General features: G+C 37.6%; 2 protein-coding genes across 2 annotated transcripts; both read right to left on the reverse strand.

Annotated features, from left to right (window-relative positions):
• Positions 1-6,256: 6,256 nt before the first annotated feature.
• LOC136248295 (E3 SUMO-protein ligase ZBED1-like) lies at positions 6,257-6,961 on the reverse strand. Its single transcript, XM_066040095.1, has one exon. The coding sequence runs from the start codon at positions 6,959-6,961 to the stop codon at positions 6,257-6,259; it is 705 nt and encodes a 234-aa protein (XP_065896167.1).
• Positions 6,962-11,879: 4,918 nt separating this feature from the next.
• Positions 11,880-13,064, reverse strand: LOC136248305 (uncharacterized). Its single transcript, XM_066040102.1, has one exon. It carries the CDS (start codon positions 13,062-13,064, stop codon positions 11,880-11,882), a length of 1,185 nt encoding a protein of 394 aa, XP_065896174.1.
• Between the last annotated feature and the right edge of the window lie 4,273 nt (positions 13,065-17,337).

Below are 17,337 nucleotides of genomic sequence, written 5' to 3' on the forward strand. Positions count from 1 at the left end.
AGCGCTGTAAAAATGCTAATTAAATTGATTAAAGCGCACCCACATTTTTGTTGTGATATTATTTTTACAATGTGCATCTACTTGCCATTTGGATTGCATCTGTTCTGTGGTTGGTTCTGTTATTAGTCCAGCTGTGCTAGCTAGTTAACAGTAACAGTGTCTCAGTTTTGCCAGAGAGACTAAAACAGAAATGTAGCTAGCTAGCTAGCTATACTTTTGGGAAAATTCTCTGATGATAAACTGTGAATCTATTTTATTATGATTATGATTAAAGTACTTGGTAAAGGCAGAGCCTGTATACCAGAAGGCCTTATAAAAGCCTAAGTTGTTTATATTAACATCACTAAGTATGTTTGAAAATTAGGAGAAGGAACGGAAAAAACCCATGACTGGACCTGGCAGCATTTTGCCAGTAGGTAGCCTCGCCGTATGGCCAGACCGCTTTTTTCTTTTGTGTTGTGTTGGGGTAGGGACCCCTACGGGTACCAACACAAAAGAAAAAAGACAAGTGGTCTGGTCATGCGTATCCAGTAGGCGCTTGAGCAAACTGGTGCCGTCAATCTGTTAGAGCATACTAATCTTTAGAATGATAAGCCAGTATCCAGTGAAATCAAAATGAGGGTCTAGCCTGCCTATATATAGCCCACCTTGTTACACCTACACAAAGCTACAGCTACATACCATGCACCAGCTATCAGTTGTGAAATAGCTAGTATTTTACAATTCAACTCAATAGCAAACTGATGAAAAATGATAAACAGTGAATTAATTCTGTCTAGTCGAACTACAATATTTAAAAATTTGCTAGATATAAATTCTAACCATTTGTAGCTACTTTTAGCTCAGAAAGCGGCTGGTATTGAATCACTGTAACACTGTTGAATGCAGATATATAAGTATATATAGCAACAGCTATCTACTAATTTTGATAGTTGAGTACCAGCTGAACTGACTCCACATCTCCACCACCTTAAATGCTGAACATTTATCAAGGAATTAAAATTAATCAGCTGAATTCGAACCTCTGGACTTTAGCTTCCTGTACATGCGCTACGTATAGGACAGTTTCTGCATGTGGTCTGTATGCAGATGCAGATCTACCAATTCATATCTTACTTCTGAGAATGGACAACTTTAAGCTTAATTCTTGTAACCATAAAATTAACTTCATGAAAATTAACTGAAGTGTCATTATATAGCCAATATATACCTCAATAATATCCCATCCAGAAATTTATTCCCATGAACTACACAGCTGTTCGCTGTGTGTTTTAATTCATCAGATTATATACAACAGATAGTACAAGCAGGAGATTATTAAAGTTATCATATGTGCATGCATACATGCATGAACTAGCAAGCACAAATTGAAAATCGATTGTAAAACTCCTACAAGTGTAGGAATTCCTACATTTATAGGAACAGTTCTTGTCTTGTGAATGTATAACTTGGTCAGCTTATAGCTGTTGCATAGTACTATAATTACATGGTAAAGCTTTAAGAAAGATACATGAAGGCACAGAAAAGTTATGAGTTATCAAACTTGGATGTTTGAAAAGGCTGTGATAATGAGTAACAATCGTGATTATGATAGTATGCAATCATACACTACTATCATGATAAATATTATTACAGTATACATTTCTGTGCTTAGTCAAAAAAGAAGTAAACATGATATATATTGTTACAGTTAAGGTAACTGTGAAGCATATACAACAAAGATTATAATTGCAACTGTACATGTAATACACAACGATTTTTATCAAAGGAGTGTTAGAAAAGCAGATGCTTGGTGTGGCACCACTTGTACTGTAGCTGTACACTCCTTTCTTTATTTGTGTTTGCTATACATGGGTAAATACATATAATGTCAATGTTTAGTTGAACGTTAAGCATGCATGTCCCTGTTTCTAGAGATTCTATACTCAATTTATAGCTCCACACATACACAAGTTTAAAACAAAATCATGACCGTTACACTGTGAAGAATTTAGCACCCTCCCTCATGAAATCCTATAATAGGTTCCCCTTATTCATGTGGTCAAGAAATGCAGAGTCCATAGGCACATCAGTATCCCTCCTATATACCTCTATAACCTTTACTAAAATATGTTCTATAGCTATATACATGCAATTATACAGAAGGTGGTGAGCATACAATGACTACAGCATGGTACTGTAAATTCATGAGTAGGAACCAACAACCTATTATGCTCTATATTATGGTGTATGCACAGTGCTTAAAATTCAACCTATTATGCACCTGCACATGTTTAAGCTAATTTATTTTCTAACATAATTAGCAAAAGCCATTTTCTTTACTCAACAATGTAATATTGGTTACAAATAGCAGCAGTTAGTTATAAAGAAGTTCTCCTGTTTAACCAAAATTATATACTTATTTAACTTATTACTAACAACTAAACTTAGCTGCCAAAGATTACACATAGTGTTGGCATTCTGCTTTCAAGAGCATGAATAGAATTACATTTTTTCATTGTCTTATAATTAGTGAATGAAAAGTAGTATGTCAACTATGATATGACAATATGTTTGGCATAATGGTAATGTATAGATGGCAAAGAAGATATTCCATACTGGTCATAGTCATTTTTATCAATGCAGTATGTAGCAGAGCTTAAAATGAGTCCTTGGATGTTGATTGTTCAAACATTATTTCAAATTTCTAACAAAACCAATGACTGAATTTCTGAGGAGAATCTCTCCTAGATCTGTCCCTACTAAGTCCCTAAAGTAAATTGTCATAATAGAATGAGACATATATACAAAGGACAAAGTGCAAAAAAAGCCATAGCAAGCTACATAGCTCCAATCATGATTTGGTGCTGCAGGTGCAAGTTTTCATACTCAGTGGAGGATTCATAATAGTATCAAAGACAGTGACTGTTCTATTAGAGTATTTTCTGACTTCTCTATTAGAGTATCTTAATCTTGTGTACATGCAGAAGCCTTCTGGATCTGTCACTGGATTAATGATTCTCTCTAATTACATTAACATGTATAGCAAGTAATAATATTATGTGATGATTAAAGAAGATCTAGATCTTTGCCTATAGCAGGTTTAAGGGTATTATGCCTTTAAACTGACCCATTTTTGCTTTTAGGAATTCCTGCAAAATAGCCTATTGTACTCATTTTTTCAAATGACATTATGCTAGCTAGGTCAAAACAGGAATGCAAAACTGCAACTGTTATACATAAATTATAAAATTTAATGAAGAATCCATTGTATCCAATGACATCATTCAAAGTTGAATAAATGCTTGTAACTTTGCTTTGGAATCAAAACCTTATAATTAGGTAGCTACAACAATTTATATTTTACCATTGGTAGAGGTTGGTATGTCCAGTGGATCAGAGTTTTGCAACTTGTTTCTCTGTAGTATAGAGGGGTTTCTCCAATTAAACTTGGCCTATAATATCTGTATTGTCCAGCATTAATTTATTTGGGCCTACCTATTTAAATTATGCTGGCATAAGTAATCGATCAAGCCTATTTATTTATTTATTTATTATCAATTTACCACAAGGGAAGGAACGGTACAAAAGGCAAGCCTGTACAAGGTACTGTCCTAATACAAAACACATACAACCACTAAACAAAACACACACAAAATAACACTTACAAAACAAAACAAATCAACAACAATTATAATTACATCTACAAAACAACAAATCAACAACAATAAATTACATTTAAAAATTACAACAGAAATATCTGTAAATAGCGTGGCGAGAAACAGAACGGCTCTCAATTCCCAGAATACTGATTGGTACTTTGTTCCACACAAAGCAAACATGGACAAAATAAGAGTATCGTCTAGCATTGATTGATGAAGGTGGGGGTATGAGGGTAAGATGATGGCTATGCGTAGGCATAGTGTTGTATGTACAATAGTTTGAAAACTTAATAGAACCAGCATGACGAATGTCCTGAAGAGCACACACCGACAAATAGTTCCTATCCTATTGAGTATACTATACATATTACAGAGTTCTACAGAGAGAATTCCTTTGATTAATACTGGATAATAGAGGCCATGTACTGTGTTAGAGACATACTCTATTAACTATATTGCTCTAGCTATTTCATATAAGTAACTATAACAACCAGCACCTAATTAGACATTAGGATAGTAGAGTAGGAAGATGCACAACATGAAATTGAAACATGCATATATACTGTACAAGTGGTTCAATACCAGCTACAGCAACTTATTATAGACCTTTTTTTCATTGTGAGATTATAATAGTACTACAGCTGCAGTAAAGAAAGACTGGTCTATTAATTTTAATCTTTCTTCGTGCTCCCACTCCTAGAAATGTAGTTTCAACCATAATGAGATGGAGAGGACCATTAGCACCTTAGCTCTTAACTTTCCTTTCCGTCACATATGAGATATTGTACAGTGTATAATATTCCATAACAACTCACATTGTATGTATATAACATCAGTACAACATTTAGTATGACGGTGTATATGTCATACCTACAATGTTGGGAAAGTTACTTTTTAAAAGTAACTAGTTACATATTACTTGCAACTGAACTATTTAGTTACAGTAACATATTACCCATAAAATAAAGTAACTATAATAATATTACATATTATATTACTTGGTGTCCACAGCCTTAAGCTGTCGCGTGTGAAACTATACCACTTTATCACGTGACATGATTGCGTTGTTGGACAATGTGCAAATCTTGGTTATAAGTAAGAAGCTGGTGAATAAGCTTCATTCAGTAGGCTTCATTACTTTGTTGTGGCTAGGCTTTACTCAGTAGATTACTAACGAGGTTAGTAACTTCGTTACTTGTAGTAATAAGGTTATGTAATATTAGATTCGTTACAGTAACTATATTACTAAGGTCACGCATTACATTTGTAAGGAAAGTTACTTGAGTTATATTACCTGTTTTTATAATGTATTTCGTTATAATTACTTAGCTACCATAAAAGTAATAATATTACATAACACGTTATATAAGTAACGCGTTACTCCCAACACTACACATACCTACTACACAATGTACAGGAAGAGGTAATTGATTTAAGGCTTTGCATTGGCAAGTGTGATGTAGAAGTGCAGTATAGAAATTTAATTATATACACCTAACAATAAGTGATGGTGGCTTCTCTATTAGAGTATTTTGTTAACTGGTGTATGACTGTGTGTAAGCTCTATTAGCTAGAATAATATGTGACCAGATTTGACAAAACCATGCTTCCACACATATTCATTTCTTCAACTTTAACCACTTGTAACTTGACCACTTAGAATGCTATTGACCTACAATTTTGACAAAATTCATTCACTGCATTATTCAATTAGCTATGCAATAACAGGTCAAAATTTGAAAATGATAGCTTACTCCCACATTGAGTTATGGTCCTTCAAAGTTGCAAATCTGAATGTGTGTGGAAGCCTGGTTTTGTCAAATCCAGTCACATAATTATTATAAACATTATATAAACAAATTGGCTGAATGTACATTCAAATGCACAGTACATGGTACCTCCATTATCTGAATACCTGTGGCCATGAACTTTGACCTTATGATGAATGGTAAGTAACTCTAGTTTGACTTCATGAGCAGCAGCTAAACAAACTTCAACCTACATCCATAAACAATTACTACACGAACATAATACACACCGTATCATGGAGATTTTAATTGATTTGGAGCCTTGAGACATTATAAGCTGGTCCTGCGCGCATGCTGCAGCCTTGTATTTCAACCTAAATAACCACACTTGGTTCTGTGGAATGTGGCAATTTCATTCTCCATGCATGGTTCTGCCCTTGTCCACATGTGGCTCTATATTATACCTTTGCCAGGCTATGCATTGTCCAGTCTTTATCCATGCACCTTTTCCTATGTGTGACTAGGGCTGGGCGGTATTAAAATTTTACTATCACGATATATCATGGGAAAAATATCACGATATTACTAATTATCGCGATATATTTTTGTATGTTTTGACAGGTGCTCTACTATCAAACTGATACCTAACTACACCAGTGGCATAAACTGTAACAGCATGAATGGGCAATTAATCATCGCACTATGAGAATAGACTTCAATTTCTGTAAACACCATAATTGTTAAAATACCATACACTAAATGAACATTGTGTTTTTGTAAAAACGTTTAGAAAATCCCTTGAAAAGGTACTTTTTAAAAGTTATAAGGATATGGAGATACAAGCATGAACTGTGCAGATAAACAAAATTAGTCCAAGTTTCTTGACAAAAATGTGAGATGATTTATCTTTTCAGGCTTTAAACAACTTCTTAAATTGGAATTAATGTATCCAGCAGCACTGAAAACTCGTTCTGATGCTACACTTGTAGCATAAATGCACAAATATTTTCTGGCTAACTTGCTTAATAAAGGAAACTGCAACTCTTCCTTCTTCCACCAATCCAGTGGAGACTGATCAGTGTTAGCCACTGGCATCTGCATGTAAATATCAAATTCATTGTTAACCTTTTTAGCTATAGTAGTTTGGACTGACACTGCATGTTCTGGTTCATCATCTAAAATTCTGCTGAGGGCTGATTGCTTGCGAGGAGGTTCCATTGAAGTTATTGTCACTTCCTGACTAGTTTCTCCTTCGTCAAGTTCCATGAGCTCTCTCTTCAATGCAACAATTGTAACTTGCCTAACATCTTCAGACAATCTCTTCTTGAAACATGGATCAACCAAGCAACATCTAGATAACAGCTTATCTATTTCTGGTTCACTGTATCTCTGAAGTAAGTCAGACTTGATCCTGGACTTCATTTCTTTAGCTAGGTCTGCATCCTCATCACTGAGTGCTAATACTTTATTACAAATGCTCTGCACTAATGGCTTCACTGCTGAAACACTCACCTTCTTCTCTGCAGCAAGTGCATCTGTTAGTTTTCGCAATGGTTTCAGCACAGAAATCATTGAATTAATGACATCAAAGTCTAGAGATGATAGTAAATTGACAGATTTTCAATCAGTTGCTAACACAACACAAATGGATCTCTGTTGCTCAGAAATCCGAGCAATCATGTCATAAGTTGAGCCCCATCTTGTTGTACAATCTGTCTTCAGTTTATGAGCTGGTAGGTCATTTTCTGCTTGAGATTTTGCTAGATCACGAGTTTTTTTCCAACTTTGTGAAAACTTTGCAATAACTTGATGACACACTTGTAGAACTTCTTCAATGGAGTAGTCTCGGAGGCCTTTAGATATGGCTAAGTCCAAATTGTGGCCAAAGCAGCTTAGCCTTGTCCACCTCAACAGCCTACATGCTAACTTGATATTCAAGCCACTGTCGGTTGTTATGGCAACTTGTTTCTCTGCATCAAGACCCCATTCATCAAGAATCTCCAGCAATGATTCTTTTAAATTCTCTCCCGTGTGATCCTCTACTATATAACAAGTACACAAACAAGCACTTCATAATTGCCACTCAGGTGTTATGTAGTGGACTGTGTAGCTTAGAAATGGATCCTTAGCACATGATGTCCAGAGATCAGTAGTTGCTGAGAAGAAGCTGACTTCAGTACTAGAAAATGTGCGCTTAAGTTTATCATAAGTTTCACTAAAATATATTAATAATGTAGGTATAGCAGTGCGACTGAAGTAGTTACGACCAGGCAGCTCATACCTAGGAGCAAAAGCTTTCAGCATACGTTTAAATCTGGGCTTTTTAATAGCATATTCAGGCTGAGAATCTTTTGCAAGCCAATAGGTCACACTTTTAGTCAACCTTGCATGTTCCCTAGAATTGGTTGCTAGTTTCTGTCCCCTCAACAAAGCTTCTTTGATTAATGGTTGGTTTGAATTTTGTTGGACGCTATTCTGTTTTTTTCGATTGTGATGATTTCTGAAGGTCAGCATACAAATCAGGGTGTTTGGTTTTAAGATGAGAATATAAATTGCTAGTGTTACCTAGCTTCGCATGTACCTCCACAAAACACTTTCTGCAAACAGGCTTGTCCACTTCCACAATCCTCCCATCTATTTGTCTTAACCCAAAATAGCGCCAAACATCTGATTTTGTGTTCTTTTTTGCAACTAAACTGCACGCATAGGCGGATCTAGGGGACACTGTCAGGGGGGGCCAAGGGGGGCAAGAAGTTTTAGTGCACAACAGTGTTTATTCCACTATGAGGATAAGAATGGAATTCTAGTACACAAGTTATATTCATTTGTATAACTTTATTCAGCATATAGCTGGATGAATGATGGACATACAGTTTGTAAGACTGTAGTTGGAAAAAATTTTAAAAATTAGACCTCTAGGTTTGAATTTCAGAGCGTTTTTGATAGCACTTAGCTAACAAAGTGATACTTTGCAATGCATACAAGATTGGTTAGCCTATCTGACATAAATCTGTTTGATGGTAAAGTGTATACCAAATCAAAATAAGGAGTAGCTAGCATTGTTACAATTTGTAAAAATTGTAAATTGATGACATTAAAATTGCGATTGTTCTATTAGAGTAATGACTGCTCTATTAGAGTATCTCGATCTTTGCACAAAACTTCAAATTTATTTGCTTCGCTTTCTTTACAGTGTACAGATTAGTTATAACTGTAAAGTACATTAATTTTATAACTGTTGTCTTCTATTTGCCCATTGGCTTTCTATACTTCTGAATACAGTGTGAATGCATGATTCTAGCCTGGTATACATATAGTACTCAGCTAGGTCCAAGGGGGGCCAGAGAAGGGCCAGGGGGGGAACAGCACCCCTTGGCCCCCCCCTCAGATCCGCCTATGACTGCACGCATTGCTAGTATTACTCACAGACGTTATAGAGTTGATGACAGCTCCACTTGATACGTGGTCGATAGAGGTACTACTATTACCAGGGTCATCTAAGTATTCTTCTTCAGCTTCATTTTCTTCCTCGTTTTCTTCTTCAAACTCATTATCCGCATCAGAACATGATGACGATAACCACTCATCCGAGTCGCTGCCTCCATCATCTACTGCTGACAAATAACTCGCTACAATGGCAGCGGTGTGACGCTGTCCCGCCATGTTTTAGTATTGTTTTACGGTGGTATACGTACGGTAATTATGATAGCGCGATAATATTGTTACCGTGACCAATAATTTTTTGCAATACTAGTATCGTGTCAATGTAATATCGCAGTTTAGCGATATAACCGAGATACCGCCCACCCCTAGGTATGACTGTATCTTTACCCACACAGAAACATGATACATGTGGCACCACAACAAACATAATAGTACATTGATGATCGATTTAAAAAGGAGGAAGAGATCATGAGAAGGAAAACCAAAGGCATTGTACTACATGCATTGTAAGCAAGGATAACTGTGGGGCTTAAGTTGGTTTACCATGTAAATATTATTATTATACAAGTCCGTTGCACTGGATATAATTGATGCCTGCATGCTATGGCCAACTATTATAGCACACTTGGCTGGCTAACACAATGTGAACATCACTCTGTATTGATGTGTATGATTTAATGTACTGTAGTATGTGTCACTGTTTATAGTATTAATGCTGGACGCTTCACAATACTGAGCTGGGAATTAAGTTACAGTGCATGTGCATCTATATTTGTTAACAAGCATTCATGATCAGTTGCAGCTATGAACTAATTATGCACATGCAACTTTACATGCTAGCTATGTATATATTGTGTGACATTTAAATATTTGAGCTGCTCAAAAAAAATGAAAATAGGAAAGCTCTCTTGAAACTTCTCTATTGCGAAGTGTTCAGAAAAGATGTTTATTTTGTAGCACAGTAAACCAGACAAATGATATAATTACTAGTCAGTTCATTTTCACCAGAATGGCCGGCATAGCTTATGTTTTTACACTCTATAATCTTATACTGTTACAATAGTATCACATACTTCATGGTAACGTTACACACAGTAACCAAAGCAAACCTGTTCATTAATTATAAGTACTTGCAATTGTCTCCTGTGCAGTTAAGGATGATAGGCTACTCTGTTTTTATCTGCGATGAAGTAATTCAGGGGTGGGACATTGGGATATGTACCCTCCTCTTCTGAGGTTGTTTAACAGTTTAAACCAAAATCTAGGGTTGTTTACGACTAGAATCGTTGTAGACCAGTATTTGAGGTATACATAAAGCTCTGTAAGTTAACAGCCACATGCAGCAGTACTACTTTCAGTCTAAGTTACTGTAGCGAAAGCGACCGATTAACGACCATAGCACGTACCTTGCAATGTATCTTCGTGCTGGAATGACCTATCATCATCCAGTTTTCACTATTAAATAACATCGTCTGACCTTGGTCTATCACGTGATAAATTTTGACTTGAATGTCGAGTTTACTTTTTTCTCCACGAACGGCAATGTGATAGCATGTAAAGTACCGTTTATCGACCACCGGTACTTATTATCGATCGTCAGTACAAATGCTGCATACGAATTATCGACCAAGGTCTTAGCTATAATACTTGCAAAAACTCTGCCACTACCCCACATACCCCATGCAATACAGTTGGTTATATAGTGTTATGACAAAAAAATCATTGTAATCGGGTATGCATAACAGAAGTCATGTGCATCACAAGTTTATACAGTATATTTATCCACACAAAAGGTACAAAGTCTTTGTTGTCCGTCACTATCCATTACAGTCTCTTCCACACAATCTTCATGCACCCATCTTCCACATCCACAGTAGATCCACTCTGCTCCAGCACCTTCCAATACATCATCTTCATACCTTCCAAAGCACATACAACATGTATCTGGGTCAATAGCTCCATCGTCCTCGTCCTGTCCAGTGCAATCAACAGATTCACTAGTTCCACTGATTACAGTCAAAGTGTTAGTCACACTTACATCACTATTCCTGACTCCAGATGTGGCTGTTCTAGTAACAGTGCTAGTAGCTGCAGTAGCAGGTAGATTTTTGGTACATGTCTGATCCTTAGGCTTTCTCTTAGCACTTCCTCTTGTTGATGACACCTTAGCCTTTTCTTGCTGCTTCATTGCCTTTTCTCTAGCTTTCTCCTCTGCTTTTCTAGCTTTCTCTTCTCTTTTTCTCTTCATTTCTTCTTGTTGTTGCTGTTTCTTTGCAATACGTTCAGCCTTTTTTCTTTCTTTCTCTATAAGTGCATCTTTCTTAGCTTTCTCCTTTTCTTCAAGCATGGCCAAGCTTTCATCGCTTGTAAGTATTCGTGCTTTGGGTACTGATCTTTTAGGTGCAGCAGGAGTAGTAGAGGTACTAGGATTTGTTACTGGATAAATGAAAAACTCTCTTAAGGGCGGGGTAGAATTCTTGGGGGATGATGTGATAATGGTAATTGTACTCTGATTGTCTACAAGTGGTAGTGAGGTAGCAGCTGATCCAGGTGAAAGTAACTGCTGCTCAGAATTTGTAGGCAGTTGCTCAGAAGTGACTGGCAATTGCAACTCAGAAGATGTTGCTCCAGGTATTGCTGATAACTGCATATCCATAGAGACCAGTTCATCAGTTACTTCATCTTCAGGATATTCGATTGGAATAGGACTGATTGGAGTAGTTTCCTGTAAAGAATCAAGTAATGATCCACTTTCCTGTTCTGTAGGGATGGAAATATTCACCTCTGGATGATGGAGCCTCATCCATCTGATGTAGTTGGCATCTACGTACAAGTCATGTCCTTCTTCATATCGTCTCTTGAATAACATCTCTTGCTCCAAAGTAAATCCATCCCTTCTTTCATCTGTGGAAGCACCACTGTTATCTCCAACATTCATATCACCTTGGCAAGGATGTTCAGCATTAGAATCATTATCAGAGTTTCTTTCAGGTCTGACTTGTACAACATGAATAGCAGAAACATTAAGTGGATAAACACCACAGGTTCAAAAGCCTGATATGATATTTGTTGGAATAACAGCTTTTGACCAGGCTTGAACAAAAAGACTGACAAAGTTGAATTTTGTAATTACTTTTCCAGGATTGGTCTGAAAAAAATCGTGACACACAGTTCTCCACTGTGCTTTAAGTGGGGAAATAACTGTACAGTCTAGAGGCTGAGCCTCATGAGTGGTGTGTGGAGGCAAACATAGAAGCAACACTTCATTTCTTTTAGCATACCGAACAGCCTCAGGCTGATAATGGGTACTGTGCCCATCTAGGAGCAACAGAAGTGGACGTTCACACACTGCGTGCTTCAGGAAGTGTCCACTCAACCAAGATTCAAACAAATCAGTGGTGATACACCCAGAATCACTGTAATCATAAGTCATACCAGGCAAACCACCACTGGTCCATGCGTGGTTAACGCCTTTTGCTTCAAAAATTATAGTAGGTGGGATGACTTGCCCAGTAGCACTCCCACAAGCAACAATAGTTATTTGTCCTTTTGTGCCTGTTGAACGATATCGAACCTTTTTAGCTCCAGTTTTTGTCACAACGTTAGGTGCCTTAGGATCCAAAGGGACTCCACTTTCATCAACATTATATATCTGCCCTGGGGAGTTCGTTATTCCATGTTTCTGCATCACAGTCTGAAGCAAAGCAAAGTAATCACTAATTGTCTCTTCGTTTACCGCATCCATGCGAACATGTGCAGTATTATCTCCTTTTCTTAATGACAAATCACCCTGCCTATCCCTGAATGACCTCCACCAACCTTGAGTTATCCCACTCTCTTTTCTTAACACACCCTTTTGCTTTGCATATGATTCTGCAATATTTAGAATGTCTCTTCTTGTCTTCCCAAAGCCCACCTCAGAAGATTCCTTTAAAAAATCTGCAAGTTCTTTCTCTTCATCATCACTTAGGTATTTTGGTGGACCAGATTTTGTCCCATGTTTTACTCTGCCACTAACCCTATCTTTTAATGTTGTAGCTGGAACACCATAGACTCTAGCAGCTTCATTAACTCCACACGTGGTGGTTTCTACAGCTTCCATGGCATTTTTCATTTGCTCATTTGTCCACTGCTTCCTTCTTTTCTTAGTTGGTGTGTGTAATACCGCCGGTGCTGACTTCGAACGCTTCCTTTTCTTCAATATTTTCCTCTGTCCTTGGCGTCGTGGCATATCGAACAACCTAGTAAAAAATGATTATAAGCAATGGTTACAAACTAAACATATATCACTATACATAATTCAGCTTACAGGCGACTGAAAATACGTGAGAATTGGCAAGACCATTAGCACGAGGTAGTAGAATAACACGGAGAGTAACCGAAAGAAACACGGAAAATACTTAGGTCGATAATAGGTACCGGTCGATAATCGGTCGCTTACTATAAACATTATCCACTAAAATAATAAGGTTAATGTATACATATGTTGAACTGTTGTACTTATTTAGAGCAAATGTTTGATTGTGAACTGTTTGGAGAGGATAATGACCCAAAATTTCCTACATCTTGTACCAACGTTGAAACCGGGTCACTACTGCTGACCCGGATGACCCACTGACCCGGATAGCAATCCGGGTCAGACGCGAATAGCAATCCGGGTCAGACGCGAATAGCAATCCGGGTCAGACGCGAATAGCAATCCGGGTCAGACGCGAATAGCAATCCGGGTCAGACGCGAATAGCAATCCGGGTCAGACGCGAATAGCAATCCGGGTCAGACCAGGATTTGACCCGGATTAATTAAAGCCGAGACGTGTTTCGGCTAGTCTCGAGCGAGCGAACGAGTCTACATTTTTTTTTTTTTTTTTTGAAGATATAAAGAAAATAAGATTAGAACATACAAATAAACAGTTAAACAATTAAATCAAAAACTGAGTCTCTGATTGCACCAAGGCCACAGGAGCAATCAGAGACATTTTGAGCGTTCGATTCGTGTTGAGTAAATATTGCAACTTCAGCCTAGCTGTAGGTTGAAGACCAAAAAAAACAAACAAAAAAAAAGGTCTTCACCTACTGACAATAGCTACCTCTCACCATAGATACCCTCAATTTTGTGCTACATACTACACTTACTAACAAATGAGCGTGGCTGAGCGTATGTTGGTAATGCGATAAGTGGGCGTGGCTCACGAAAGAGCTACGCGATAGCGTTTATAAGTTTCCACGTCGTCAAACGAACAATTTCGTTTCTCACGTGATTCAATCCGGGTCAGACCCGGAGAAAATGTGACCCGGATGACCCGACCCGGTTTCAACGCTGTCTTGTACCCCTTGCAATAGTTTAAAATTGACCTTACTGTAGGAGAGACGCACCCATTAAGATGTGGGGAAGTCTGAGGACTAACCAACTGCATGGACAATTAAATTTATGCTTCACAATTCTTTGCATTCTGTAGCTACAGCAAATGTATTTGTGACCGGATTTGCGAAAAGGGGTCTTCCACACACATCCAGTTCTATGAACTTGGAAAAACATAACTTAGTGTTCAATAAAGGTAAAGATGTGGAATTTCCTCCATCCACTAGACTATATCTCACTATACTGACCAAATTTCAAGTCAACAGCATTTTCCAATCTCAAGTTATGAATTGTCAAAGTTCATAAATTGGATGTGTGTGGAAGACCCCTTTTCGCAAATCCGGTCACATTTCATTTTTGCAAATATAATCCTTTCAACCTGTATTATAAGATTCCATAAATGTGACCCAGTCTGACAAAACCGGGCTTATCGCCTATTTGAAAGTATCGAGGTTTTAAGTATTTTGTGTGTTGTAGCTCGCCAATGGTTGAAGCTATGTGTACCAAATTTTCACACGTTTTACACCAATTCCTTACCTTCCAGAGCATCCACTGTACAAGTAGCCAACAACTAATTTTCCCGCCATTTTAGATAGTTTTTAAACCGAGGTTGACTGTATCAGGCGAGCTGCAAATTGGGTGGGAGGCGGGGGCCAAGTTTTGAGCCATTGAAGTCTCAAATTGCAAAACTGGCTAAAATGAAAGGAAATTTACAGCAGAGGTACTCATGAAAAACATGGCTTTCTAATGACGTCCGAAATAATGAACTGATTCCTAGTGAATATAATTATAACATATTCAGAAATGATCGTCCAGATGGTTATGGAGGGGTCCTAATTGCAATTAGTTCCCATCTTTCATCATCACCAGTAATAGAACTGCACACATCTTGTGAAATGGTATGGGCTAAGATTCAAACCAACAATTCCACAAAACCATTGTATGTCTGTGCCTATTATAGAGCCCACATATCTGACCAAACCTCATTGGAGCAGCTTGACACTTCCCTTGCCAAGTTATTTGAAACATCTGAGAATGCATCTGTTTGGCTGGCAGGTGATTTTAATGCACCACATGTGAATTGGACAGAATCTGTTGTTACCCCTGGTTCGGGCTATATGACTATCCAAAACAACTTAATTGACATTACTCTAAATTACGGTCTATCTCAAATGGTTGTAGAGCCTACCAGACTGGATAATATACTAGACTTATTCTTTACCAACTCCCCCTCACAAATTAACAAAGTTGAGATTACCCCTGGCTTCAGTGACCACAATATTGTTCATATACATACTAGTTTGAAGCCCAAAACATTAAAACAAAATAAGCGACACATTTTGCTTTACAACAAGGCTGATTGGGAGTCTATTAAATTTGGTTTGAAGATGTTTTATGAAGAGCTCTCTAGTATTGATCTGAAACAAGTTGATACTAACTCCTTGTGGTTAAGATTCCATAACAAACTCACTGAGCTCATAGATCTCTATATCCCTAAGAAAATCTCACGGAAGCGTTGTACATCACCGTGGATTACCCCTGAATTAAGAAGGTTAATGAGAAAGCATAACAGACTGTTCAAAAAATATAAAACCTTCCACTCTCCAATGTACCTAGACCATTATAAGTCACTTAAGCATCAAATACAAAGAGAAGTAAGGCGACTTCACTCGAACTATATCAATTCTATAATTACACCTTTGGGTACACACAACAAAAAGTTTTGGTCATATATTAAAAACCTTAAAAAGGACACATGCAACATACCATCACTGTTTGTTAATGGTAGTGAAGTATTAGAGAACCAGGCAAAAACAGAGGTGTTTAACGATCATTTCCAATCGGTTTTTACTAAAGAAGATACCTCCCGGTTGCCTAGCAAAGGACCAAGTCCCTACCAACCATTGGATGATTTTGTAGTCACCACAGCTGGCATTGACAATTTACTAGTTGGCCTAGATGTTCACAAAGCCTCTGGTCCTGATCACATCAGTGCAAGGGTCCTCAAAGAGGCACACAGCGAACTTGCCCCTATATTCCAAATCATTTTTCAGCACTCTCTGGATTCAGGCCTAGTCCCGCAAGATTGGAAAATTGCTAATATTGTCCCAGTACACAAGAAGGGGGATAAGAGCTCTGCCCCCAATTACAGACCAGTGTCATTAACTTCTATCAGTAGCAAAATCTTTGAACATATTTTAGCGTCACAAATAATGCACCATCTACAGTCTAACAATATTCTCTCTGACTCGCAACATGGTTTCAGAAGAAATAGATCTTGTGAATCACAATTAATTGCATTTGTACATGATCTGATGTTGAACCACAACAATGGTATTCAGTCCGACATTATTTATACAGACTTTGCCAAAGCCTTCGACAAGGTTCCTCATCAGCGTTTACTTTATAAGCTGAAATGGTATGGCATAGACAACAATATTTATCAGTGGATTAAATCTTTTCTAACAAATCGTCATCAACAAGTAATCATAGATGGCTCAATTTCTTCTCCAATTCCAGTTACTTCCGGAGTTCCACAAGGCACAGTCCTAGGTCCCATACTGTTTTCAATATACATAAATGATCTACCAGAAGTCATCAAACACTCCACAATAAGACTATTTGCTGATGACTGCATATTATACAGACAAATTAAATGTACAGAAGATGCTATTTTACTCCAAAGCGACATTAACTCCTTTATGGAATGGGCCTCGATATGGCAAATGAAACTCAACGTAGATAAATGTCACAGCATGAGTGTAACCCTAAGTAAGCTTTATACTATCTCAAGAACCTATTACATGGATAACTCTCCCTTGTCCCAAGTTGACAGTTGCAAGTACTTAGGTGTCATCATCCAATCAGACCTAAAATGGAACATGCATGTCAACTACATAACAGCTAAAGCCAACAAAACATTGGGATTTCTCAAACGTAATATCTCATGTGCCTCAATCCATGCTAAGGAATTAGCATACACCGTATTTATTCGTTCCCAACTCGAATATGCTGCAACAGTGTGGGCACCCTGGCAGTCTACCTTAATATCCCGGTTAGAGCAGATACAACGAAGAGCAGCCCGGTTTGTGACCAATACATACACACGTGACCCTACTGTTAGCGTAACTAACCTTATGGACCA

Source organism: Dysidea avara, chromosome 1 (genome assembly GCF_963678975.1).
Source record: "Dysidea avara chromosome 1, odDysAvar1.4, whole genome shotgun sequence".
In the NCBI taxonomy this organism is placed as follows: domain Eukaryota; kingdom Metazoa; phylum Porifera; class Demospongiae; order Dictyoceratida; family Dysideidae; genus Dysidea; species Dysidea avara.